The 26,476-nt window shown below is 61.7% G+C and overlaps 1 protein-coding gene across 1 annotated transcript in view; it reads left to right on the forward strand.

Annotated features, from left to right (window-relative positions):
* CCDC187 (coiled-coil domain containing 187) overlaps window positions 1–21,640 on the forward strand; it is a 44,646-nt gene extending 23,006 nt beyond the window's left edge. Inside the window, exons 14-34 of the mRNA XM_061200826.1 lie at window positions 1,570–1,736; window positions 2,007–2,158; window positions 3,005–3,066; window positions 4,011–4,448; window positions 6,740–6,854; window positions 7,175–7,252; window positions 7,660–7,735; window positions 8,099–8,211; window positions 8,468–8,594; window positions 10,810–10,958; window positions 11,520–11,707; window positions 12,550–12,637; window positions 13,705–13,851; window positions 14,848–15,020; window positions 15,193–15,280; window positions 15,503–15,669; window positions 17,495–17,658; window positions 18,312–18,451; window positions 18,798–18,916; window positions 19,438–19,514; window positions 19,764–21,640. Coding sequence (XP_061056809.1) covers window positions 1,570–1,736; window positions 2,007–2,158; window positions 3,005–3,066; window positions 4,011–4,448; window positions 6,740–6,854; window positions 7,175–7,252; window positions 7,660–7,735; window positions 8,099–8,211; window positions 8,468–8,594; window positions 10,810–10,958; window positions 11,520–11,707; window positions 12,550–12,637; window positions 13,705–13,851; window positions 14,848–15,020; window positions 15,193–15,280; window positions 15,503–15,669; window positions 17,495–17,658; window positions 18,312–18,451; window positions 18,798–18,916; window positions 19,438–19,514; window positions 19,764–21,640 — 4,705 coding nt within the window. The remainder of the gene's footprint in view (window positions 1–1,569; window positions 1,737–2,006; window positions 2,159–3,004; window positions 3,067–4,010; window positions 4,449–6,739; window positions 6,855–7,174; window positions 7,253–7,659; window positions 7,736–8,098; window positions 8,212–8,467; window positions 8,595–10,809; window positions 10,959–11,519; window positions 11,708–12,549; window positions 12,638–13,704; window positions 13,852–14,847; window positions 15,021–15,192; window positions 15,281–15,502; window positions 15,670–17,494; window positions 17,659–18,311; window positions 18,452–18,797; window positions 18,917–19,437; window positions 19,515–19,763) is intronic.
* Window positions 21,641–26,476: the final 4,836 nt, after the last annotated feature.

The raw sequence follows: 26,476 nt of genomic DNA on the forward strand, positions 1-26,476 counted from the left end.
CATCATTTACATAACGAGTGTGGCTGCTTTCCTGCTACAAAGGCAGAGCTGAGTGGTTTCCACGGAGACAGAGACCGTGTGGCCTGCAAAGCCTGAACACTGATAGTCTGTCCCTCTGTGGGAAATGCTTGCCATCCCTGCTCTAGACAATTGAGGGAGAATGGCTTGTGGACTGATGGCATTCCCTTTAAGTAGCCTTGGAGGACGCAGCTCCTTCCTGCCCTTTGTTGATCCCAGGTGGGGGTTATAGCATCCTAAGTTCTGGGTTGGGAAGGAGGGAGCTAGAGAGTCCCCCTGTCTCCATGACTACACATTCCTGGAGCAGCCCCTGCTGCCACTGCCTCTAGGAACCCACCCCTGACCATCGGAGCCCGCGGTCGGTGCTCCTGCCCCAGCATCCCTGGGGTCATCCCAGGATCAGCCCCTGGGCCCATCCCTCGCCTCCTCAGCGTCTCTCATCTGGGCCCCAGGGCCGCTCCCTCTTCCTGGAACAGTCTTTTCACACCATCTCCCCGGCAGGACCGTGAGCTGTGGGGTAGGGGCGGGGTGGTGGGTCACCTGGGAAGCACGGCAGGTGCTCAGCAAACACCTGTGGGGCTGGAGGAGGGCCCGTCTCCATGGTCCGCAGGTGTGGCCAGTGTCTTTAGTCACTCAAGGGCATCCTGGGTCACTGGGTGCAGGAGGGACAGCCACGTATGCTGATGAGACATGAAGTGAGGCGGGCTGTCGGCACCGCTCGTCCGAGCCCGGCACACACACCTGGGCTGCACAGTCATCTGTGCCCCAAGCCCCTAATCCGGGCAGCTGCAGCCCACCTGTGCCCGGCGGCTCTCCCGCCCCACCTGGGCTGCTGCCCTCTCGGGGGGCCCAAGGCCACGCCTTCCTCCTTCTCCTGTGGCGGACGTGCTGGGCAGCCCCGGGTGAGGCTGAGCTCGCCCTGATGGAGGGCAGGTCTCTGAGTCTGACTGGACCAGTTTGACCCCGGCCTCCTCGGTCATCCGGCCGGCTCAGGCCCCTCTGTGGACAGGGCGGCACTGCCGGCACGAGAAGATGGTGCTGAGGCTGAGAGCTAAGATGTGGGCCCTGCTCCACTCTGGGCCTGGCGGACAGTCCTCCTTAGCAGATGGCCGAGGGGACAGAGACAGAGGACATGCCCCCTGCCCGTCACTGCCAGAGCAGCCGCTTTGCAGGAGCAGGCCCAGGGCAGGCGAGGGCTTTCGGGCAAAGGGCGCTCTGATGCTGGCCCCAGCACCGATGGTGACTGTGGACGCCGAGCGCTCCTGCTGGGCGCTGGTCCCCCCGGGTCCGAGTACAGAGCCCTGAGTCGCCGCTCACAGACCAGGCCCTGCCGAGCTGGGAGATCCTGAGGGTGTGGGCATCTACAGGCCCCACCTGCTCGCCACTGCCCTCCTGGCCCTCTGGTCCCAGGTCCATCCCGCCTTTGGCCCTTGGGTCTCCCTGGACACTGGGTCTGCAGGAGCCCAGATTACCACCCCGCACCCTCCAGCCCTCAGCTGTCTCCTGCCTCTAGGGTGTTCGCTGCTCACACAGGTGTCTGTGTGTCCCCAGCTCACTCGGGGCGCCAGCCACGCCAGACCCCCGCTGCGGCTCCCTGCGGCTGGAAGAGATGCGGTCGGCCAGACGGGCGGGGTTGGTCGCGCCCTGGACCCTCCGGAGCTGTGGTAAGGGCGAGCCTGTGGACAGGCCCTGGGCTGGCTGGTCGGGTGGCCAGGGAGGTCCGCTGGGGACCCCCTCCACTGCCTGACGCTATGCAAGGTTCTGCGGGTGTAGAAAGATGCTTTTCTATGTGGATAGCATCCACGCATCAGTATTAAAGATTTTTGGAGGCTTTCAGGGCCCAGCCGCTTGCTATGTGCTCTTGCCATGCTTCTGTTGTGACTGTTTGCTCCCTCGAGAGTCAATGGCTTGTTTCATCAACAGCTCTGCTCCCGGGGCCCAGCCTTCTGCCTTCGCTTTTGAGCCGAACGGTTTCTCCCCCGTTATAGCTGAGGAGGCTGGCCCAGGTCCCCAGGGCTGGTGCACAGCCAGGGCCGGGGGGGCGGTGCTCCCACCTGGTACCCTCCTGGGTTCGGGCCTTCTTCGTGGCAGCAGGCTGGGCCTAAGCCCCAGCGTGTGCGGAGTGGGCGTGGGCTGGACTGTGGGATGCTCCGTCCAGTGGGGGCTCAGGGTGGGGGCAGCTGGAGGGCCCTGGCACGGCGCTGGGGACCAAGCACTACTCTGAAAGACCTGGGATGTGATTTGCCGTTTAAGACTCATTTTTGAGTTGGTTTTCTTCAAAAGTTTTAAGAGCGGGAATAAAACGTGCTCACGTCTGTCTGTAGGAGAATCGGGCACTGCAAGTGCGTTAGGAACAAAGCCCCAACCCCTGCCCCACTCAGGAGCAGCCCCACATAAAACCTGCACCTCCGTACGGGGCCGGCTGGAGTTGCCCATCTCACAAGGGGGCAGTGAGGCGTGTGGGGTCAGTGGCCTGCGAAAGGCCCCGGGGGCAGTTAGAAGCCCCGGGTTTCCCCCTGGTGCCTGGGCGAGGGGACAGGAGGGGAGGGAGGACTTTCAGCCCTGGGCTCTGGCGTCCCACAGACCTGGGGTCGCAGCACGGGGTGTGGCAGACCCCTCGAGGACGAGCAGCTTCCCAAGGGGCTGCCCGGCAGCGGCATCCCTGACGGACACCTGCCCCTCCCTGGAAGACAGAGGGCCCTCAGGCCAGGCAGGGCGAGGGGCTGGGGCCAAAGCCCTCAAGGGGCTGCCAAAACCCTCCTGCAGACCAGGCTTCCTCAAGCCCACCGGGGTGGGGCATACGTGTGCTGTTGGACACGTGCACGTGTGTGTGTGTGTGTGTAGAAGGGGCCCCGGGCCCTCTGAGGCAGGAGGCTCTGTGCCACCGCATCCCCCTGCCCCTCGCTCTGGGAGACTCTCCCAGCCTGGGGAGGGGCTGCCGGGGAGCCCCCTGGTTTCTTGGTTCATCCTCCCTGCGCTCACTCAGGACAAGTTCGCTGAGCACCTGCTGAGCCTGGCACTGACCGGGCGCCAGGCCCTGCCCTCAAGGTGCCTGCCTTCTGGGGAGGGTGGGGCAGGTGGTCAGAAGACACACATGTGACAACACATAGCACGTCAGGTCCTGGCCAATAAGTGCCCAGGGGGAGAATCTACCCGGAAGAGGGTAGACATTTCCAGCCCCTCCTCGTCCAGGAAGTGCGGCCCAGTGAGGGGCAGTGAGCTGCCTGGGGCGCCCAGGGACGGGCTGGGACCAGGGCTTGGGCTCAGATGCCAGCTCTCTATCCACCCCTCTCCGTCCTTCTGGCTGAGCTGGAACCGGGAAACTGGGCACCGCCGTCTGTTCCAGAAAGCTGGGAGAGCTCGGGCGACCCTGGCCCCTCTGGACCATCAGCTGCGCCCTATCTGTAAAATGGCGTAACGCAGGGACTCAGGGAGTTAAGATAGAAAGCAGGTGGGCCGAGCATTGCAGTGCCCTTAGCTTTCACTCCTGCTGGTCCCCAGCGCCAGCTCACTCCGTCCTCCTGGGACGCACAGCCCATGTGTGCCCTGTATGCTTGTGTCCACCCATGAAGGGTGGGCAGGCGATGCCCAGGGTGGTGGCAGGGAGGTGGTACAGCGCCTCGGGGGACAGGCAGCCCCGCCTGGATGCCATGGTGAGGGCAGAGAAGGGCATCCTCTCAACATCCCTAAGGGGAAAACCGTCAGTTGCTGGTTGAAAGGACAACATCCCTGGATGGTGGACCACACATCATGGGTGGGGAAGGTGCGAGCTTTCCCACGATTCACCCCCTCGAGTGGTAGCCTGGGTACCAGGGCAAGGGCAAACGAAAACTGAGGTCAGCAGCCCCTTTGTGTAGAGCTGCCCTTTCCCCAGGGGTACATCTTGGCCGGGCAAGGGGCTGGGCCATAGCCCTCCTGAGAAAGGGGCGGCCTGGTGGGAGGGTGCCCGGCTGGCCACCAGGGGGCCCACCCACCCCTGCTGTGCCCTCCAGGGAAAAGAGCCCGGGGCAGAGCGCTCCCTCCCCACCCTGCCGCCTCCCACGAGGACATCCTCCAGGAGCCTCTGAGGTCTGTGTGGGTGGAGCTGTTGGCCAGGCCCCATCCCCCCATGACCCCCAGAAGGCCCAGGGCCCGATCTTCCAGAAAAAACAGCTGCTCTCCCAGTTCTGCCTGCAGGGAGGCGGGGAGGTGGCTGGACAACGGGCTCTCAGCTCTCAGTCCCTCCTGCATGAAGGGGTGGAGCCCCAGCTGCCCTCACGCTGTCCTCTGGACAGGGCTGGGCAGCGCCCCTCTCAGTGCATTTGTGGACTGAAATTCTCTGACAGGGTCTCTATCCTGAGGCTGCAGGCAGCCCCAAAGAATCATCTGAAATCTGAGCTGCTCCTGCCTGGAGTGGCTGAGAGCAGGATCTCGGAAGCCCAACGCAAGCAGTGAGCACAGACCAGGGTGCCTGCGCAGCGCTCCCGCCAGACGCCTCCTCCAGGAAGCCTCCCAGATAGCACTTGGGCTGGGTCAGGTGCTGCTGCTTGGCGTGCCTGGTGGGAGTGAGACTCGTGTTTGTGCCTCTGTCTCTGTGGCCCACAGGAACTTGAGAGTCTGGCTTTCGTGGCAGCTCCGGCTCCTGGCACAGTGCTTGCCAGGCCGGGAGTACTTAGGGAATATTTGCTGAAAGCATGAATGATCTCCTGAGGGCCCCGAGGGCCCCTGGGCCCGGCGCTGCGTGTCACACACGACGTCTCATTGGTCTCGCCCTACCTCGGGGCAGGTCCCATCCTCATGCCCACATTCACGGAGGAGGAACCCAGCGCTCGGAGAAGCACCCATCACCTCCCGCCAGTAAACGGAAGAGCAGGGATTCGAGCCCAGATGAGTCGGCCAGGCTCCAGCTTTCACCACTGGCGGCAGTGTGTCCCATAGAACTTTCTCCGATGAGAGAAATGGTCTCAATTCTGGGCTCTCCGATATGGTGCCCACCAGCCACATGTGGCTGTGAAGCCACTGGGACGTGGCCAGTGCCACTGAAGAGTGGAATTTTACATTTTTGTTTCCTTTGAGTTTAAATGTAAGCGGCATGGGCAGCTGCCGGCTGTGGTCGGACAGGGAGGCTCTGGCCCTCAGACACGGCAGCCCCACACCCAGGCGGGGCCCCGTCGGCTTCGTTCTGGTTTGAGACCGTGGGTCCCCGACCACAGCCCTATCACCGAGAACACGCCTGTCCTCATCCTCGTCCTCATCGCCACGTGTTGAGTGTGTGTTAACCCTCACGGCCACCAGACGCTCTTGGGGGGCAGGTCGTGCTGGATTCTTGGGGCTCCTCCCCGATTGTCGTCAGGAGTTGGGGAGCAAGGCCGGTGCCATCCTCTGCTCAGCAGGGTGACTGCCAGCTGCTTGGCCAGCCAGGGCCACGCCCATCTCGGGGACGGCTTGCTTTCTCCTGGGTCACAGCTCAGAGCTCAGGGACATGCAGCCCGTGTCTCCCTGGTGACCTGTCGGGGGTGCCAGCCTGGCCACAGATGACCACAAACTCCCCTTTGTGGGCTGAAGCACTGGGGGCCTCGGGTCTCTGAAGCTCCTGGGCCCCTGGAGCAGGGTCAGTGGGAACTCGGTGGGGGACCGGGCACCTCCTCCGGCTTCACCCTCTCTCAAGGGCCACAGACAAAAGCAAGGGAGGAGTTCTCCCTTCTCGAGGGAACTGCAGCTCAGAACAGACACCTTAAAGGAATTCTGCAAAGTGTCTTCATTTCCCGACGTGGCCAGTCAGCTGGGAGCAGGAGAGAGCACGCCAAGCATCACCCCGAGTGCTCAGCTCGTTAGGTGGCCAGAGCCCCTGCCCCTCCCCTGGGCTCGGTGCTTCAGAGTTTCCTCAGCGGCCGTGCAAACGCCCAGGAGCAGGTTTAGCCGTTGTTCACAGCTCTTTGGCCGCTCTAGTGTGGAGAGCTGAGCCACTCTGTTTTGGGAAGGAGGGCACAGTCGGGAGGAAGTTACCCTCTCGGCACACTGGCCAGTGACGACCCAGGAGCTTGTCCAAGAGCCACCAGGAGGGAGTGGCCGTCCTGCGTGCCCTCCTCTGACGGCTGTCACTGGGGTCGGCAGAGAAGATGGAGGGCGGGGCAAGGAGGGAGCCTGCCGGCCGCCCCACCCTCTGACTATAGAGTCACCCCCGACCCCCGCCTTGACCTAGGCAGCCTCCGCAGGGCCAGGATGGGTCCTCGGAGCCACCAAAGGGGCACAGAAGCCCTCGGCCGCCCTTGGGGAGCCTGAGGTTTCTGTGCCCGCACTCTGGACAGTCCCAGAGATCCCAGGGAGGCCTTGGGCTGTGACCCTCCGCCTGTGTCACCACGTACCCACTGGGCTGTGATCGTAATTAGGGCAACCGTAAGGGCTACCCCTTCTGAGCAGGTGTTAGATCACCTCACTACAGGGATGTCCCCGTGGAGGCTCTGATGGGCTAGCGCTTTGTTCCAGGTCACCCAGCGGATGCGTGGTGAGCTGAGGCCTGTCTGGCAGCGAAGCCTGTGTTCTTGGCCCTGGTCACGTGTCTGCAGACTGGGGTCCCTGCTCCCAGAGGAGTGTGGCCAAGGGTCCGGCAGCGCGAGCCCCTCCCCACCTGGGAGGGTGGGGCGACGCAGCAGCCTCTGTCTCCCTCCCTCGCGGGCTGCAGGCCTGCCCACCCTCCCTGGAGGTGCAGGGAAGGGACCCTCCCTAGCGTGTTTCCCTGCAGGCCCAGCGCTGAGGCTGAGCGAGAGCAGGCCGCTCAGCCGCCCCTTTTCGTGGTTTCTGCAGGTCTGCTGTCCAACATCCGGCAGGAGTCCCTGAGATTTCTGGAGTCCCTGAAGGTGTGTCACCTTTAGGCCCCTTCTGTTTGGGTGTTGGCTGAGCGGCAGAGGCCCCAGGCAGGGAACTGTAGAAATTAGAGGGAGGGAGGAGAGCCTGGAGAGGGAGAAAGCCCTGGGACTGGCCCAGCCGAGGGGGGAGGCTGCAGGCAGGGGAGCAAGGTGGTGGGCTGGACGGAGGGGTCCTTCGGGGGGACCCTCCGAAAAGGCTCCTCTTCTTGGAGGTGGCACCGCCTGCCCTCTGAGCTGAGGACTTGCCAGGGAGCCGCGGGGGGCAGCAGGCGGGGGGCCCGGGGAGCCCTGAGGCTGGGCCCTCCCCGCAGCTAGACGAGTGGAAGCAGGAGCCGGCGCTGGCCCTTGTGTGGCAGCAGGCGGAGCTGGAGGTCTGGGAGACGCAGAAGGCCCTGGGGAGCTGCTCTTGAGACGTGGGCTGGAAGTCAGCCGGCCGACCCTTCCGGGGCTGCCACAGGCTGGCCCCGCTCCCTGCCGAGGGGCAGCGCTGCCCCTGCTGCCCGGCCAAGCCTGTGGAAGGCTGGCGGCAAGCACGGGTCAGGCTGGGGAGGGTGTGCCGAGGAGGGCAGAGCACAACTGCCCGCAGAGGCTGGAGGAGAGGCTGAAGAGGACGCCCATTTTACAGCAGAAACAGGACTTTTTTTCCACTAGTGTCCTGGGGACGCCTGGCTGGGGTGACAGATGACAGCCTGGGCCTCCCACCTGCCCATGTCCGGGGCTTGTGGGGACCTGAGCTTCGGGCTCTCCATTGAGCTCAGGAGCTGAGGTGTGAGGGTTCCGGGGGGGTCTGCCCCAGAAGGGAAGGGGCCGCATCTCCGAGCCCGCCCCTGCCCAGCCCCCCGGCCCAGCAGCGCCCCGCGAAGGGGAAGATGGTACCCAGCCCCGGCGAGGACAGGATGTGTGTGATCTAGCTGCACGTGACGACCCTTCTGGGAAGTGACTCTTTCTTCTCTGGGTCATTGGTCCAGGGACTGTTCATGGGATGTACTCACAGTACATTTAAGGAGGCCTTCCCAGGAGAGCAACCAAACCCCAGGCAGCATGGGCATGCCTGTGCACGTGTGTGTCTGTGTGTGCACACCTGGCCCCGTTTCCCTTTCTTCCTTCCCCTCCTGCCTGTTTCCAGCATCCCACCTGCTGAGTAATTGTGGCCACAGCAGCGGAATGCAGAGCTGTGGTTTCCTTCCCAGGTGTCCGTGAAGCCGCGCTGCACCCCCCTGCGTCCCACCCCCCAGGTGGTGCTCCAGGCCTGGCCGTGCTCCCTCTGCTGGGCACCTGCCACCCAACCCCCACCCCTGCCATGTCCCAACAGAGAGGCCCACCGATGGGGCGACCTGCCCACGGCCACGTGGGGAGCGTGGACCTGGGGTTTGAAACTAAGTGTGTCTGATGCCAGAACCGTGTGGTTGACCGCCGGGCAGCACTGCCTCCTGCTCGTAAGGGCAAGCACGGGCCACCATCCCCACCCACCCAAACCGGGGGGCAGTGAGCCTGGATGACAGCAAGAAAGCTTTCGGTTAGACACGCAGTGAGACAGCCCAACAGTGGGGCTGTGGCCGAGTAAGGAAGAGTGCGGGTGGGTCGTCTGCCCTGCTCTGGGACAGAGAGGGTCTCAGCTCCTCCGGCCCGGCTCTGGGCAGACCTGCAGGGTGGCCGTCACCATCTCCCCCAAGTCCTGGTTACAGCCTGTCTCTGCCCCTTGGGGAACAGGCAACCCCACACTCTTCCCAGGTTTGCCGATACACCCACCTCCGTCCCTCTGAGAGGTTTTCCCTGAGGCCTCTCAAGTGCTGGCCCCATGAATATCCGGCTCAACTCCCCTTACTGCATTGTGCGTTGGCAAATAGGGGCCCCTTATATGCAGGTTGTAGGGACAGCGCAGCAAAACCTCTGGAAGCTGAGCCGGTGGGGGCAGACGGTGTGAGCGCACCCCCAGCCGGGCACGTCACTTCCCCGTGAGGCTTTGCTCCTGCGATTGACTTCCAGTTTAATTTCCTCGTGGTCGTATGAGCCTAAATCTGTTGAGATGTGGGTCTATCTTGGCGGACGTTCCACGTGCTCTCGAAAAGAAACTCTGGTATTAGGCACATCAGCATTTAGGATTGCCCTGCGCTCTTGGTGGATTGATTCCTTTAAAATTCTCTCCTTATGGAGTAACCCTGTCTGTCCCCAGTGACCCGCTCTGCTCTGCAGCCCGCTGTGTCTGCTACTGATCTAGCCACCCCATCTTCCCCATAACTAGCGCTGGCTGGTCGATCCTTTCCATCCTTCCGCTTTTCACTGAGGTGGGGTTCTGTATCTCAGGCGTGTTTCTTGGAGGCAGCACCTAGTTGCATCTTGCTCTTTGTCTTATCCAATCCGGCAATCTCCGCCTTTAAACTGGAATGCTTAGCTATTTCCGTTTAACAGAATTATCAGTATTGTTAGGCTCTGAGTCTATCATCTTGCTATTTACTTTTGTCTCAACTGTCCTTTTTTTTCTTTCCCCTCTTCTGCCTTCTTTTGGATTAAACAAGGGTTTTTTTTGGTTTGTTTTTATGATTCCATTTTCTCTCTGCTGATGGCTTATGAGCTATAACTTACCTTAGTGGTTGCATTAGGATTTACAGTGGTAAATCCTGTGGTCCACCTTCACGTGACATTCCACCGGCTCACCTAGTGTAGGAGGCCCTTACAGCCCTCCATTTCTTTTTTTCTGGACTCTAGGCTATTGTGGTCATGCATTTTACTTTATTTATTTATTTATTTTTATTTTTAATTTTTTTTACAAATTTTAACTGATAAACATGGCCCCTTTATCTTTTATTTATTTATTTATGGCTGTGTTGGGTCTTCGTTTCTGTGCGAGGGCTTTCTATAGTTGTGGCAAGCGGGGGCTACTCTTCATCGCGGTGCACGGGCCTCTCACTATAGCGGCCTCTCTTGTTGCGGAGCACAGGCTCCAGACGCGCAGGCTCAGTAATTGTGGCTCACGGGCCCAGCCGCTCCGCGGCACGTGGGATCTTCCCAGACCAGGGTTCGAACCCGTGTCCCCTGCATTGGCAGGCAGATTCTCAACCACTGCGCCACCAGGGAAGCCCTTACTTTATTTTATAATTGCACAATACATTGTTATTTTTTAAATTTTTATTTATTTATGGCTGCGTTGGGTCTTCGTTTCTGTGCGAGGGCTTTCTCTAGTTGCGGCAAGCAGGGGCCACTCTTCATCGCGGTGCACGGGCCTCTCACTATTGCGGCCTCTCTTGTTGCGGAGCACAGGCTCCAGACGCGCAGGCTCAGTAGTTGTGGCTCACGGGCCTAGTTGCTCCGCGGCATGTGGGATCTTCCCAGACCAGGGTTCGAACCCGTGTCCCCTGCATTGGCAGGCAGATTCTCAACCACTGCGCCACCAGGGAAGCCCTTGATTGTTTTAAGTACAGTTAGTCTTCAGTTCCAGGGTCGGTTTGTTCCCATTTCCTTGAGACCAGTTCTCAGAAATGCGGCAGCTTATGTCATGGCTACAGCCTGGTCATCATGTAGTTAACTTCTTCCACCCGGCGGGGGTTTCAGTATCTATAAGACAGCTCACAGGATACAGCTCAGAATATGATCTATAGCCCTTGAGGAGGAACTAAAGGTCCTCGACTTTGTTTAATGACTAAACTATTATTATTTTGTCCTGTTTGACTACTTTCCTTTGCTTCCGCATTTTCTCACTTCTCTGATTAAATTTATTCTTTGACAAAATTTTTCTACAGACAAAAGGCAGGCCAAGGACATGGCGGGGAAGGACCACAGGGTCCTGCTCTGTTTCATGGCCTCTTGAAGATTTGGCGTGAAGGTTATGTGTGTGTGTGGAGGGTGGGCATTAGGCAGCCCAGACATCCCAGCTCTGTGAGGTCCTCTTGTAAAAAAAAGGCCCCTGGAGCCCCTACGTGACCTGACCACGCCTGCTTTCTGTCCTCAGAGCCTGTGCAGGAACGGAAACCAGACCAGAGCCCCTCCCAGCTGCCCCCGGCCAGGCTCCACCCTTGGGACAACCCCATCCTCCAGGTACAGGAGAGGTCCCTGGTGGAGAGGCACGCAAGTGGGACCCAGTGGTGGTACTGGCACTGGGTATCAGACCCAATCCTCCCTCAGCTGCCTAGGGCCATCAGGTGTTGAGGCCCACCTCTCCTAGAGCCTGCACCCAGGGGCCTCCACTGCAGGTCCTGGGCTGAGGGAGGCTCTCCCTGCTGTGGGTACCACCCACCCTTCCAACTGATATCTGCTCAAGCCCCTTCCTCACGCCTGCGGTGGCAGGTGACGGGCAGGCATTTCAACAGGTGTTTCGGGCTGGGCTGGCCGGGGCAGTGCTGGTTGCACATTTCAGGGAGGGTGGCCCAGCCTTTCCTGACCCTTCTAGAGCACAAACAAGGGCCTGGCTTGGGCGCGGGGCCAAGACGATGAGAACCCCTCCTTGCCTTCGGGAGCCAACAGTCGGGAGGCGGGGTGGTACCCTGCCCTGGGAAGGGGGGCGCGACATGGGGAAGAATGAGGCAGCCAGTCCGGGAAGGCTCCCTGGAGGCGGCAGCCTCCTCCCCGGGCTGCGTGCTGCTCCCACTCGGTGAAACTGGTCTCCAAGCGGCCTGGAAGCTCAGAGGTGGTGACGCGGCCCGGTCGTCTGCCCCACCGTAGTGGGACCAGACGCGGCCTCAGAGCCCGGCGCCCGCACGGTTCCGCCACTTCACGCTCCAGATGCTGGAGCAGAGCCTGCGGGAAGAGGAGCTGCGCGCGCAGCACCAGGCCGCGCTGCTGCGCCTGCGCGAGAAGGCGCTCGAAGAGAAGACGCGCGCCGAGCTGGCCTGGCTGGAGCATCGGCGAGGGTGAGCGCATGCGCGCCGCGCCGGCCCCGCCCGCGGTCCTCGCCGCGGTTCTTGGGGCAAAGGGCTGCTGCGTACGGTGATGGGCGTTTCCAGAAAGTTAGATAACACGGCAAGTACCGAAAAGTGAATACAGACACAGTAAAAGCACCCATAGTCCCACCTCTCTGAAATAATCTCTGCTCATTTTCCAGTCTGTCTTGACAGCTCTTGTTGATACAAATGCACACATGTCTATTTAAACAGCATTGGGAATAGACGCACATATTGTTTGTAACTTGAGTTTTCGTAGAGATAACACAATCGCCCTAGCCAGCCCCTATAGCTGGACATCCGGGGGTGTCTCCAACTTTGTGTCGTGAGATGTGAACATCCCAGAGGCGATTTCCTTAAGGTAAATTCCTGGAAGTGGAATTGTCGTCAATGAGAAAGCATTTTTTAAAGCTTCTTGATATTCCCGTATTGGTCTCCGAATAGGTCCTTCCAGTAAAGATCACCGGCAGTTTACGATCACGCCAGGCTGTGGGTCTTCTATTCCATGATGGCTGCCCCCTCCATCCCCATCCTCTGGCTGGGCGGGGGCACCAGGGTGGGAGGCACTGCCCTCCCTTCCTCTCTCACGCCCAAAGGTGGTCGTGAGGGGTGGGAAGACTGACAGCCTGGGCTGGGGCCCTCAGACCACCCGGGGCTCCCCGCCTGCCCACGCACGGCCGCTTCCTCCCAGTGCCCTGCTGTGGGAAGAGGGCATGCCAGGTCCACCTGGACCGCCAGACCTCGCCAGGCCTGCGGTTTTCACACCTGCTTGCTGGACCCAAGGTCAGCAGTCAGTCCATCTCCTCTCCCAGGTATCTGAATAGCACCGGCAGCTATGCAGCGCTGGTGGCCTCGGCGGAGAAGCAGCACCAGGCCCTCAGCAACCTTGAGCAGGAACTGGTAAGGGCTGGATCCACCCGGGCCAACACCGAGGGGAGTCCCGCTGCCCTACTGGGGCTGGGAACGTGAGCACAGTGGCTGGGCCTCTCCAAGCCTCATTACGGGAAATCTACAGCAGTGTGTGTTTCGTGGGGCTGCGGGAGGGGCTGGCACAGCCAGCACTGACCGGGCTGCGTGTGCCTGACCTCAGAGGGGATTCCCAGCTGCTCTGAGCCCAGTTTCCTCAACTGGAAATTGGGGTCGGGGCCACTGCACTGGTGTCCTTTCCTTTTGGTCTCCTGACACTCCGTGGGGTGGAGGCTGGTGGTCATCCTCTTTATATAGATGAAGAAACTGGGGCTGGGGCTGGCCTTGCTTGGGGACCCTCAGCTGGGAAGTGAGGGGTGGTGGTGGACTTGACCTCCATCCTAGATGGCCTGTGTGGACCGGGGAGGTGGGGTGGTAGGCGTGGGACGTTCCAGGCAGAGGGGGCAATGGGAGGAGGGCAGGGAACTGCAAAGGGGCTCAGAAGGGGTCCAGTTATCAAATGAGGTGGTGACCCTGGGGTCCTGTGTTGCAGGAGGAGACACTGGTGGACTCTGGGTCTGGGCCCCTGACCACTGGGGCGAGGGACCCAGCTCTGCCGAGCCTCAGTTTCCTCCTCTGACCTGTGACGGCTGTCACCTCCCACGGGGGGCGTGCTCCTGGCAGGGAGGTTCTGCCGAGGGCTGTGCCGTCAGAGACACAGCTGGCGCGAGTCAGGGACAGTTTAGCAAAGGGACAGAGCCCAGCACCTGGCGAGGGAGGGCTGTAGGGGTTAGGGCAGCCTGTGCCAGCCTCGCTTGGGGGCGCCCGGGGAACGCCCGCCTTCCCTCCTGCCGGAGTCTCCTGTTGGCCAAACCCAAGAGAGGGCCAAAGTGCGTGGGGCCTCCTGGCTGAGCAGAGTGAGAAGAGCAGGGGCATCTGGAGGGGCACAGGGAGGGTCCCCGCACAGCGCCAGAGCCGGGCTTTCCCCCTGACACTCCTCCCCATCCAGCATGTGCCGGGCTGGGGGGTCATGCTGCCGTTTTCTCCTCCGGCGGGTTCAGAGGGAGATCCAGTACCTGCGGAACATCCACCTGTTCTCCCACCAAGAGAGGAAGCTTCTCCTGCAGCATCGGAAGGACATCCTCTCCTTGCAGAGGTCCACGACCCTCTTGCGGCAGGAGCTTCAGGCCCGGAGCAGGCTGCCTCAGGTGGGTGCTCTCACCTGGCCTGGGGGCTCGGCCCCTGGCCAGGAAACGCTTGTCACCCGGCTGCTTTGTGGGAATGTGCGAGTCCCTTGTAAAAACATCCGTGACCCAGGGTGGAAAGGGACTCTGGAGGGGTCAGGGGGAAGGCGGGAGGGGCGGCAAAGCGGGTTTCCTGAACTAGGCGGCCCTGGCCGGGCCCTGGAGAAGGAACCAGACCCCCAGTGGTTGGAAGGTGCTCCAGGCCCGGAGGTGGGGGGCCCGGGGGGAGGGGGGGGTGAGGCTGGAGCGGGGGCGGGGCCAGGGCTTTACTCAGCACCTGGGGGCAGTGGTGGAGCAGGGGGCCGTGCAGACTGGCAGGGGGCCGAGGCAGGAAAGAGCATGGCCTGGGCTCCTCGGAGAGGCCAGCCCCTAGGGAGCCCTGAGCAGCAAGGGCGTCCTGGCTCCTGCTCCCCATTCCTGCCGCTGTCGCGTGAAGGAGGCTGTGTGGACGCAGGTCGGGTGCCTGTCCCCAGGCTGAGCATCTGTCCTGTAAGTTAGGGATGCCGACCGTCTCACCTGGCGGGGGGAGGGTGGAGTGGGCTGGGTTCTGTGAAGCAGCTGGGGTAGGTTAGCAGTTGCGCTGTTAACCTGCACGGATGACCACTAGATCAGGGTGCTGCCTGCCCCAGGACAGCCTGCAGGAGGGGGACCCAGGGCTGCCGGCCCCACAGCCCCGCTTCTGGTTCCAGCTCAGGGACCTGGGCGTCCTCAGGCAAGGACCCCCCAGCTCTGGGCCTTGTGTCTGCACCTGACGGGGACCGTTAGCAACAGGGTGTGGGGCTCCTGCGAGTCAAGGACCCCCTGTTCCAGCCTGGTGCCCACTCGCGGGAGTGTGCTGTCCACCGTGCCGCCGGCCGCCCTGCCGCGCCGGCCGCCCTGCCGCGCCTGCCGCCCGTGAAGCCTGCCTCCCGCTTTTCCTGAGAGGAGATGGGCCAGCTCGCTCTGTGCTGTTTCTCATAGAGTTCCAGCCCCGAAGTCAAGGCCACTCGGGAGGAGGGCCCTGGGACAAGCCAGCAGCCGGAGGGGCCCGCCCAGGCCTCCTCGCGCCCCCCGCGCACCCCGACACCGCACAGGCCTGGCAGCCCTGGCAGCCACCGCCCCCGGAGGAGCCCCGAGAACCCGCAAGTCGCGCAGTGAGTGGTCGGGGGCAGCCCTGGCCCTGGTGCTCGCCATTAAAAGCCTTTCCTGTGCTGCGTGGCCACTGTGCCACGGCCGCTGGGCCCTGCGCACCTGGCCCTGCCAAGGGGAGGAGGCGCAGGGGCACTGGGGGCACCGGGGGCCCCGGCTCTGCTGGCCGGCCCACAGGGCTGTGGGCAGAGGCCAGAGCGGCGCTGGCCCAGTGGGAGGAGCACAGGCAGGTTCTGGCACAGTCCCAGCTGTGCCCCTGGCCCAGGTGTGTCCTCCCCTCTCTGAGCCCATTTCCTCATCTGCTGAATGGGGACAGGGGTGCCACCATCCCTGGGCTGCCGTAGGGCACAGTGAGACAGAGAAGATAGACCGGCCTGGCTGGAGGACAGAGGGTGGTGCATGTGTGGCCACCCAGCTGCTGGACACGCCCCTTCGAGACTGGCGTGGACTGCTCTCCCGGCCGGGACAGCTTGGCCTTCTCCCGCAGGCCTGGCCTCGGGGCTACTGGCCCCGGTTTGCAGCAGAAGAGCCTCTCCTGGCAGATGAGAGGGGCCCAGCCCAGGCTCAGTCATCTGGGGCAGGGGCCGGGGGTCCTGGTGTGGGCGGAAGCAGAGCTGCTTTTGCCATCAAGAGTTTCCTGATGACCCCGCACCGGCACCACCTCCTTCCCTTCCATCTTAATTAAAATGGCCCCGGGAGGCCCTTTTTCCTCCTAGCGAACTTCGAAGTCCCCCAGGGCTGGCCGCCTGCCAGACTCTAATCTGAGCACTGCCCACCCCGAAGCGACAACCTGGGGGTGAGGACACAGAAGGCAGCCCCCATCCTGGAAAGGGGCTCGTCCCCCAAGAGTGGCCTTCTCAGGGACCCCACCAGACCTTGGAGGCACCACTGCTGTCCAGCGGCCCCCTTCCAACACGGGGGGTCCGTTTTCATGCCTCCCACAAGAAAGGGGGTCATCGCCCACTCAGCCCCCTGCCCGAGCTCCACTCTGCCGCCCTCTGAGAGCGCTTCCATGCACTGATCTATAATTCACGTTGCTATTGATCGCCCACCCCAGGAATCTCTGAAAGGCTTCCCTGGACTGACTGGACCCTCTTGGTACCCGAGAGTTAGTTTGTAGCACTGGGTGGGGAGGGCCGCTCGCCCCGAGGTTGGTGGGCGGGGGCCCGCGGTCAAGGTCGTAGGGTACCCGGCTCCTATGCTCTTCTCATCACACCAGTGATGCAAGTCAGAAAGGAGAGAAGAACTGTGCATTTACCAAGAGGCTTCAGAGCACCTGGAACCCACCACGAGAGGGTGACTTTATGTTCCCGGGAGGTCCTGTGACACGGAGGAACAAGCAGCGGGTGTACTTCATTCTTTCGTTCCTTCAAGAGAAGCTCAGTGGAGCTCCGAGCGGGTCGGGGCCAGGGTGCATCCATGAACCAGTGCTTGTGGGGCCCCTCCCCTCCCCAGCCTCCCAGGATGCCCTGGGCTCCCGGCCTGAGACCCCGTGTGTGTGCGGGGAGGGTTGGGGGAGGGGTGATAAGCCTTTAAGAGGGCAGGGGGCAGGGCCTCTCATTCCGGTTCTCCTCGGCCTGGTTCTGGACCCGGGCACAGCCCCTTCCCTTCCTCTGCATCCTTGCTCCGGGGGGCCAGGCGGGCCCGGGTGAGGCTCTGCATCTGGACACACTGGGGCTGACAGGTGCCCACCAGGTCCTGGCCCAGCGAGGTCGGAGCTCCGGCCCCTGAGCCGTCTCCTCCTTCAAAGGCCCGAGACACGGCTTCTCGGCTCTGAGATGGCCCTCAGCCCGCACTCCCCTGTCCACACCCTGACATGAGTGTGAATCCCAGGGGGGAAGCTCAGGGCCACCCTGGGGAGAGCAGCGAGCTGTGTCCAGTTGCGGCATGTGCCTGGGGAGAAAGGGAACAGAAGGAACGCCCAGCTGCACCTGAGAGAGCTGCGGAATGTTCTAGAACAGGCCTCCCTAGGGGCATGATCTTAAATCCAGGAGGAATCAGGAGACCTGGCAGCCCTGCTCCCCAGCCCCCTCCTTGAGGCTGTGATGGGGTGGTTTCTTGCTGCCCGTCCATGTGCCCAGAGCTCAGGTGGGACCAGCAGGCACACGCGGTGCTGGCCCTCGGGCCAGCGGTCGGGCTCCACGCAGAAGTCCTAAAGGGGCAGAGGTCTGCCCTGCCCTGTGCTGGGGCACAGACGGAGTCTCCCTCCCACCACGCCCCGTGACATGCCCGCGCCTCGACACCCCAGCAGTGGCCCCATTTGGGGGTGTGGGCCCTGCTTGGGAAGTGGCCGGGCAGGGAGGGGCCGGGACCCATCTTCCTTCACCCCTGTGCTGACTGCTCGGCCTCCGACCGCAGCTGTCCCCTGGATGTGACGTGTTGTTTCACTTGTGGAACTTTCTGGTCAGGGCTGGTCACCTGGGGGTGGGGGCAGTGCAGCCTGGGTGGGCAGTTACCACCGCCCTGCACTGCCTTGCAGCCTACTCACCGAGCAGGAGGACAGGACACCCCCCTGGGCAGCTTCGGCTGAGGACGGTCACCTGCAGCCTCCGAGGCTGGCGTGGGGAGAGGACACACCCGTGGCCAGCGGCCGGCCTGACGCTGGAGGCCAGCTGGCGGAGAGCCACGGCCACATGGGCCAAGGTAACCAGGCAGGGCAGCAGCGGTGGCAGCCGAGGACAGACGCTATCCCCTCGTGGGCCCCGGCAGCTCGCGGCAGCACCAGGCTCAGGGTCAGACAGACCTGCGTCCTGGTGGGCCTGGCCCGAGCTGTGTGATGGGGGCGACCCCGGCCTCTCTGTCCCTCTGTCTGAGCGCACAGGGCCCTGCAGGAGGGCCACCCGAGCACACCTCAGCCAACATTTTCAGACAGTGGGGGCGGGCTGGGGGCGGGCTGGGGGCGGGTGAGGCCACCCAGACCGGGCGCTACTGCTCCCAGTGGGCACGACTGCTCGGAACAGCCGGCCGGGCTGTGGACTGTTGTCAGGCTGGTCCCCCGGCCCACAGACCTGCCCAAGAACACACCAGAAAAACTAACATAAAGAGGGCCCTACATTTTGAATGATGTTTCTAAAGCTTTTCTGGGTCCTCACATCCGTAACTATCCAACAAGAGGGTAATTTTAGGAGCAGGTAACCACGTGTTTTTCTGTCCTCATTCTAACCAAATACAAGCAGGTGTTGTGGCTGTTTTGAACCTTAAGGCTGTTTTCCCGTGGCTTCAGAATTCCGGGACCCCGTGTCCTCTGCGTCCTGCGTTCTGCGCCTGCCGGCGCTAACAGCCTCTGTGCCTCCTAGGAGACCCCCAGACCAAGCCCAGCCCCCAGCCAGCAGAGGAGAAGACCCGGGCTTCGACAGGAAGCCGAGCATCAAACTTCCAGGGCCAGAGCCGACACTTACCAAGCGCAGGGGGTCCCCTCAGCCCCCGGGAAGCCAGTGTGAGTCTAGGCTTGGCCCTGCGCTCACCGCAGGCTGGTGGGGGCCTGGCCTTGCTCTGCTGGGCCCTCCCGTGTGCCTTTGGGTGGGGGGGGGGGTGCGTGTTGTCGCCTCGTCCATCAGGTGAAAGTGTTGACCCTTTCCAGCTGGATCTGTCCGTTGACGGGTCTTTGGAGCTCACTGGGAGGAGCGGTGTCTGATGAGTGGCGGTCTCCATGGCCCTCTTTGGGGGTCGGCCTGTGTTCCTTACTGTGGTCACAAGAGCACAGGGGCTTTGTCCACAGCTACAGGACACGGACTGATGTCCAGCAGAGGGGGCCACACCCTGACCATGGCATTTCTCCAAAGTGTTTCCAGCAGGTGGTTGAAGGCAGCGGGAGCCGAGCTGGGTCGGAACTGGGGTTGGGCTTTGCCAGCAGCCCCGTGGAGGAGCCCGTCACCGTGGAAAGCTGCTCAGGGGAGCAGAGGTGTGAGGCCTGGCGGGCTGCTCGGGCTGGTGGGGCCCTGGGGCCTGGAGACGGTTTGGCCAGAACATCCTGCCCTCTTGCCAAGAGACCCTCACTCCCTGCTGGTGCCCCTCGTGCTGGACTAGGCCCACCGTGCACCCCAGCCCACACCCACGTCCTCTCGAATCTGACCCCCCCTTTGGAAACAAAGATGCCACCTGATGAATCGGCCCAAGATCCTGGGTGGGGGCAGTATGAGGGGTCCCTCCAGGGAGCACTGCCTCTGAGTCTCTCAGATGGTGACTCCTCAGCTACCTGACCCAGTGGGGACTGAGGCCAGAGCCCCCCTGAAGACAGGTCCCACTCAGGGAGCCCTGGCCTCTGACAGTCAACTCCCTCTGGGGGCAGACGGCTGGCAGGCAGGTTTTTCAAGCATCTGCGGTAGCTGAAGGCCCCCTGCGGAGACTCTGGGCCCCGGGGAGGAGGCTGGAAGACGGGGCTCCCTCCTGGGGACCCCCCAGGACGTCATGATGTGCTTGCAGGGTAGAGACCAGTTGGCAGGAGGACCCCCGTGCCCCTTCTTCCCGCCAGAAAGCTGCCCAGCTGACCGCCTCTCCAGGTGACGCCCCTGCCTCTTGCATGAGGACCAGTCCCCACGTAAGGGGACCAGCTTCTCAGTCAGAGCCAGCCTGCTCCTACAGCCCCCGCCTCCCCACTGTTTGGACACTCTGTCTCTGCCGGGGGGTTTCTGGTTTTAATCCACTGGTCTAGGGGCTGTGAGGTGTGGGCCCTGCCCTTCCCAGTGTTGGGGGGATGTCCTCAGCGTAAAAGGTGGTGACATCATCCCTGAACTCTCCTCTCTCTGCAGCAGCTGCAGCAGCCAAGGTGGTGGCACCCCCTGCCCAGCACGAGGGCAGCCCCCTGGCCCAGCTCACGGAACCCTTGGACCTGGGCTCCGAGTCTGAGTCTGGTCCCAGCACTTGCTCGGGGTCTTCGGGGTCTTCGGCACGGTCCCCCACCCCCCGCTCAGGGAGCAGCCCGTCCTGTCCTTCCCTCCAGGAGTTTCAGAAAGCATCCGCCATCCTGGTCCAGCTTTCCGAGAGCTCCGTCTCCTTGTCAGATGGGGAAGCCGGGGACACCCCGGGTGCAGACCTCAGCCGGTCTGGGGGGCTCTCTGCTGGAGGCTCCTGGGGGTTCCACTGGGGCGGAGGGCCGGAGACCTGGGAGGGGCTGAAGTGCAGTGGGGCCCTTTCCCTGCGGGGCTCCTGCGCTGGGGCGGGCGGCCAGGAGCCAGCAGGAGGGCTCCCCAACACCCTGTCCCCGCGTTCGGGCTCAGAGCTGTCAGAGGCATCCAGCGAGGTCTGGGACCCGGAGGGCCTGAGGGATCCTGGTGCCGGTGCTGGACTAGCCCCAGGGTGCTGCTTGCCCACAGGGGGCTCATCCCACCTGGAACACGCTGGGGGGCCCCTTGTCCTGCCTCCCTTCTTGGGCCCAGGGGAGGGGCAGGAAGATTCTGGAACCAGTGGGAGCCCGACTAGTGGGTCAAACGCGGGAAAAACCAAAGGGAGGTCCCCAGAGTCTGCCAACCCGACATTCCCATCCCAAACCTCTTCCTCTGGTGACTTACACTTGTCCCTTTCCTTTCTTTCGGGGACCTCGGCCTCTGAAGGGGCAGAGTTCGGCCAAAGAGGAGAGACGGGGCCTCCACAGGCCTCAGCTGGCTGCCCGGAGGGGCCCTGGGGTGCCCGCCCGAGTCCATCCACTGACGGGAAACCCCTACAGGCCTCATCTGAGCCTGAGGTCCCGGGGAGCCCACGGGCTCCTCCTGGGGCCCCCGGTGGGCCGGCAGCCCTGACAGCCGAGAGCCGGGCACCTGGGTGTGGGGAGAGCAGAGCCCCCTCTGTCCTGGAGGAAGCCTGCCCTCCCTTGGCCAGAGGCGTCTTGACTGAGATCCTGTTCCCCGTCCGTGAGGTGCTGTCCTACGGCAGCACTGACCTCCCGTCCTCCGCCCACTGGGACACCCGCCTCCCTCCTCCGCTTCGCATCCTCCCAGCAGACAGTGAGGCCGACCCTGCCAGGGCCCACTCAGAAGACTTCCTTTCCCCGCCGGAAGATGCCGAGTGTCCTGGGGGCTCGTGGGGCACCCCAGGGGAAGACACCCCTATCATCACGGGAGAGCTGCCCTCCTTGTCTGAGGAGGGCCTGCCTGAGCCACTGTCCCCGGGGCCCCAGGAGGCGGGGTTCTGCCTGGGGGTGGCCGGACAGGGCAGAAGCCTTGGGGACGAATTGGGTGAATCCAGTTCCGTTGGGAGGGACCAGGCCATGGGTGGCCAGTGGTCTGAACCGCTCAGCTGGCTAGGGTCCCCCTTGTGTGGGAGCACAGGTGATGCCCCGGGGGGGCTCCCAAGGCTCTCAGCACAGCCCCCAACCCTATCCAGAGTGGCCTGTGTGGCTGGGGACAGTCTGGCAACTGGGGACCCAGGGCTGTCCGGCTCTGGGCGGGGGGACCCAGCTCCGGGTTTGGGCTCAGGCCTCCGTGCTGACCTCCCGGGTGTGGAGAGAGCCGAGGTGGTGGATCTGGTCTCCACCCAGCTCACCAGAAGGATCCTGTGCGACACGCTGGCCGAGCTCTCAGAGGCGGCCCCGCCAGGCAGCCTGGCAGCGGAGGGGCCAGCGGGTGCCAGTTGTGTCGCCTGGGCTCACACAGCGGCCACTGGGCAGTCGTGGGGAAGACAGGACTTCTGAGAAGACGGGGGGTGGGTGCTCTGGTGACACAGATGTCTGTGATGTTGTGATTGCGTGTGAGCCTGTGTGCACGTGTGAGCATTGGTGGGGGGGGCGGCTTCAGGAAGCCTGGACTTGCCCTGGGCAGGGCCACCATGCAGAGCAGTCACCTGCGGATGGCCATCTGATACAGGGCCATCGATTGGACATCAACAGCAAATTGGCTCTGACCCAGAGAGATTAAGGTAAAAGAATGTGCAGGTGCGTCCAGAGCTGGTTGGCCAAGAAAGGCGCAGAGGTCACGGACTTGAGGGAGACAGTCCCAAGGAGCCGGGCAAGGAGCAGCTCCCATGGACGAACTTGGAGGCCACGTGCCAGGACAGGGTGCCGTGGGCCTCAGCAAAGGCCAAGAGAGAGGCTTTGGTGGGTCGGGGAGACCAGGTGCTGAGTCTGGGGTCACGCCTGCACTGACACGCACCTCAGCTTTGCCTCATTGGGAAACCATCCATGGAGATGTTTGCCTGCTTCTGACTTATGAAGGCCAAGGGCCTGGTGCCCTCATGGTGTCCAGCGAATTACTTGGGGCTGGGAGATCAGTGTGTGTCCCCTGTGTGCAGATCAGAAGAGGTGGCAGCTCAGGGGCAGAAGGTCACTTCACCTGTGGCCAGCCAACCCTCCGGCCCATCCTGTGGGGGTGGGTGGGCCCCGGCCTCCCCGAGGGTGCTCAGGACGCCTCGTGGAAGAAACAAAAGCCCATTGCCCGGAATGAGCCCTCTGCGACGCAGCGAGGCCCCGGAGGGTTCCAAGGGCTTTGGCATGTGGGTCCCTGCACGAGGTGCTCCTACAGGGACGTCCCTCGGGCCACACGGGCCTCCAAGTGTCCCCTGACAAGAGTGCCTGCCTCTCTCAGCACGAGACTCAGGCAGGCGTCCAGGAAGTTAATGTTGATTCAAACATAAAGATGATTGCCTGTGGGAAGGAAGTGGGGAGAGGCTGAGCTGGGAGGACAAGGCGAGACCGCTGGGTGCAAGCCCTCGGGGACGGGGCCCTCAGTAGGCCGGGCAGGGTGGCTCTGGGGCTGGCTCAGTGTAAGGACCAGGGCAGCTGACCTTCACGGGCTGAAGGACAGGCCACCGCAGCACCGACCTCTACCCACAGCAGCCATCCCACAAGCCGCTGATGGGCTCTGAGGGGTCCCTGCAGCCCATCCCTCACCCAGAACAGCCCTGCAGAAGCACAGGCGCCAGGGCACAGACTCGGACAGTGGCCGGCCCTGGTATCCTGTCTGCCAGCTCCCTGAGTGTTGTCTGCGGCCACAGTGGGGGCCTGTGCCCCGCCTTCCCCAGGATGAGCAGAAAGCTGGATAGTGTGTGTGTTGGTTCTAACGTGAGAGCACATCTGAGCTTGTGCTCCAGGGAAGTCACTAGAAACCAATGCAGTATCTTCTCAACATACTTGTCCTGATGGGGTCTCTTATTTCAGTATTTTCAATATTTTTGACCTGGGTTGTATCGTCTGTGCACTTGGAAAAGTAGCTTTTCAATGAGCCCAACAATCAGTTCTTTTATAAAGGGAAGCAGCTTTCAGACCTGCTTCTAACTTCTGATGTGGTTAGGATTTCTTGAGATGGGGCTCACTTATACTGTGCTTGGATCTCTTGAAAGTTACTTCCAATGTCCTACAGCAATCTCTCTGCCTGTCTGTCATCTATATCAACGATCACTCGTCTATCATCTATTTAGTTATCTATCATCTATCATTTATATCATCTATCAGCCGTCTACCTATATCAACTATGTCTATCATCCACCCATCCTCCATCTACAATTCTCTAATTGGAAAATACCTGCTTGACAGGGAATCAAGCAAACGGTGTGTTGGCTTAAAATGTCCTGCTGCTGACCCAGCTTTAGGAGAGGAACTCATTCACTTAACTACGTTTATGGACCCTGGGGAGACCCAGACTTTCATACGCTTGTAGTTTTGAGTGGGCGGCATCTCCAAAGCTGGTCTGGCAAAGCTCCCAGGGGCTGCCTCTCAGACCCCATAGAATACTGCAGGGTCCCTGCGTGAAGGCAGGAGCCCCCTACAGCCCTTCACCAGGCTCCAGCCTCTGGGGCAGACTCTCAGATCTGGGTGGACCAGCTCACCAGCCCAGCCTCCGTCATACCTCCAACTCACCGAGAACAGGGTCACGGTCCCCGGAAGCATCAGCTACGAGAGTTCATGTTGATTTCCCCCCCGATATTCCCAAGCCCACCTTAGAGCACAGAAGGAGTTTGGGTCCATGGGGGAAAATGTGTGTTCATTCTCCAAGTACACAATTTCAAAACAAATTTTGAACTGCAGCTTTCTTACTGATTGCCTATTAGTTTTCTGACAAATTAGTCGTAATTTTTTATTTTTTTCTCTTTATTGCTGACCCTTTTGGCTTTACGAGGCCGTGTGAGAGGAATTATGTATTTTACACACACACGTCTGGCATGGTCATAAATCTCCCACATCGAAACCCTGCAGATGTGCCTCAAATTCGATAGTCTCGGGTCTGGTCGCTATGGGCTGGGGCTGACGGCTCTGCATGATGTGTGGCCACGCCTGCAGCTGAACAGAGGGCCTCCCAGGGTGCCCAGCAAGCTGTTGTGCCCCTGGAGTCATTTTTCAGCCCGTGGCCCCTCGCCCTTGAAGGGAGTCTGGTCAAGGGGGACTCATGAAAGCCCTGGCCTCGCCTTCCTGTGACAGCTGGATCCAGGGAGCATGGGGCTATAAAATGACCGGCCAGAGGAGGAAGTACGTCCACCGAAGGTGTTGGATGCATTTAATCTCAGCCGACGTCACGTGTGCGGAGCTGAGGGCTGTGGCACTCAGATATATTGACCTGGGGCAAGACTTCAATTTCAAGATTACTCCCTCCAAGGTCTCACCTTGGCTCCAATCCCTGTAACCTCTTGGGCCAATAAATCTTGATACCAGCCTCCAGAGAAGTCATTATCTTTCACAGAAAATGATTATTTCTCCGTTAAACCCCTCATGGAATTTTCCTGGGATCTGTCTCCTTCAGCTTCCCCGCTCAGCTGTTCCCTCCTGCATAAAATGCCCAAAACTCACCTCCAGCGCTTTAAACCCCAAATCATCAGACGAGCTTTACGAGTCCTTTTGATGCTTTGCCCTGCGCAGCCATAACAGCCTCTCTATAACATACAGATGACGGCCACGGGAGCGGTTGGGGCTGATGGCCGCACACCGGCAGCAACACGCCGCATCCTTTGGGATGGTGCCTTCCCGTGCCCGGGGCGTCTGGCTCGCACCGGGCAGGAGGCGAGCACACTGGCCTTCCAGGGGGAGCTGGGGCCCCGGGGTCAGGTTGGCCTGCAGCTGGGGGACAAGGCTGTCGGTCGAGTGCTCAACAAGCGGTCAGGGAGTCCCACCCCACGCTCGCTGGCTTCCCTTCAGCAGTGAGGTCCCAGAGGGGCTGCAAGTCCCACATTTGTACCCCGTCCCTTGTCTTATCCGCCCACCCTATGCCAGCCATCAAATGCCAAGCTGCTCCTCTGCATTTGTCCCCCAACCAGTGTCCCCTTTGCCCCAAGCGAAGTCCCCTCTCTGACACCCCGTGAGTACAGCTGGGAGCAAGAGTGGCGTCTGCAAAACTTGACTGCAGGCCGAGGGGAAAGGGCAGAATCTCACACACACACACACACCCTGCACCCCTGGCCCTCCCTCGGGAGCTCCCTGCGCGCCGCCCCCCCTGCCTGCTGCTCACCTGTAGGGGCCTTTCCAGCAGCCGTGTCCATCCAGGTGGTAACGTGGGCATTTAATTATGCTAGGAGCCCACGTCCTAAGTCCTGCTCTACTTCTTCCTGGGGGTGTGGCAGGGACACCGGCCCCCAAGCCTCCGTGACTACCATCACTGCCCTCTTTACCATGTCATTGTGAGGACACAGAGGAGAGCCTGTCCCCGCCAGGCTCCATCCCCGGCACGTGGCAAGCACTCAGGAATAATCCTCCTTGTAAGTCTTCCGGAGAACGGCTGGTGTCCTTAACCAGCTGAGCCCGACACCAAACGCCGGCTGAAGGGGTGTGGAAGGCGGCGCCCGCTCTGGGGCCGGGGCTGCAGGTGGAGTTTGTCTGCCCCCTTCTTCCCTCACCCTCGTGCAGAACTTCCCCCATCTGGGGGGGCGCTCAGAGAAGGGACAGCTGGCCCTGCCCTCCAGGGCTCATGTCCATTCAGCCGGACGCCAGCTGGCATGACCAGGATGATGACCAGGGAGGAGACTCAGGGCTGGGAAGGGGGTTCTGCCTTTGTCACCGGCGTCAGAACAGGCCCTCCAGGTGTTGGGGGCACCCGGGTTTGAGAGTCCCTCTGCCACATACGTTCCATGCATGCTTAACCACGGCACTCGGCTCTCCGAGCCTCAGTTTTCCCCTCTGTAAAACAGGAATACCAATATCTCATTTCATCAGCTCTAAGATGCAAAACTTCCCGACATGTCAGTCCCTTCGAACTCAGAGTGCATCTCACAAATCTGAGAATTATCTGTGATACGTGCCGCCCCACTGGCAGCACATACAATTGCTGGGGTGGGTCTCAGCGCCCCCAAAATGCAGGTAGCTCTCCAGCAGGGAGGAGGAGCAGACTTGAGGAGGGTGCCGAGGAGGGGGCGCTGGGCTTCAGCAGGGAAGCAGGGCCTGGCTAATCCTTGTAAGTTTTTACCGTTCTCAGACACAACCCCACCCCCTCGTTTGACTGTTTCTGCATTTGGCTGCATTGTACAATCAATGCATGGTTTTCCTAAGAACTTGTCATTAAATCAATCGTGTGTTCTAGGGCCAGAGGCCCTTTGGATTTGAGAAACTGTG

The sequence above is a fragment of the Eubalaena glacialis genome, chromosome 9 (assembly GCF_028564815.1).
Source record: "Eubalaena glacialis isolate mEubGla1 chromosome 9, mEubGla1.1.hap2.+ XY, whole genome shotgun sequence".
In the NCBI taxonomy this organism is placed as follows: Eukaryota; Metazoa; Chordata; class Mammalia; order Artiodactyla; family Balaenidae; genus Eubalaena; species Eubalaena glacialis.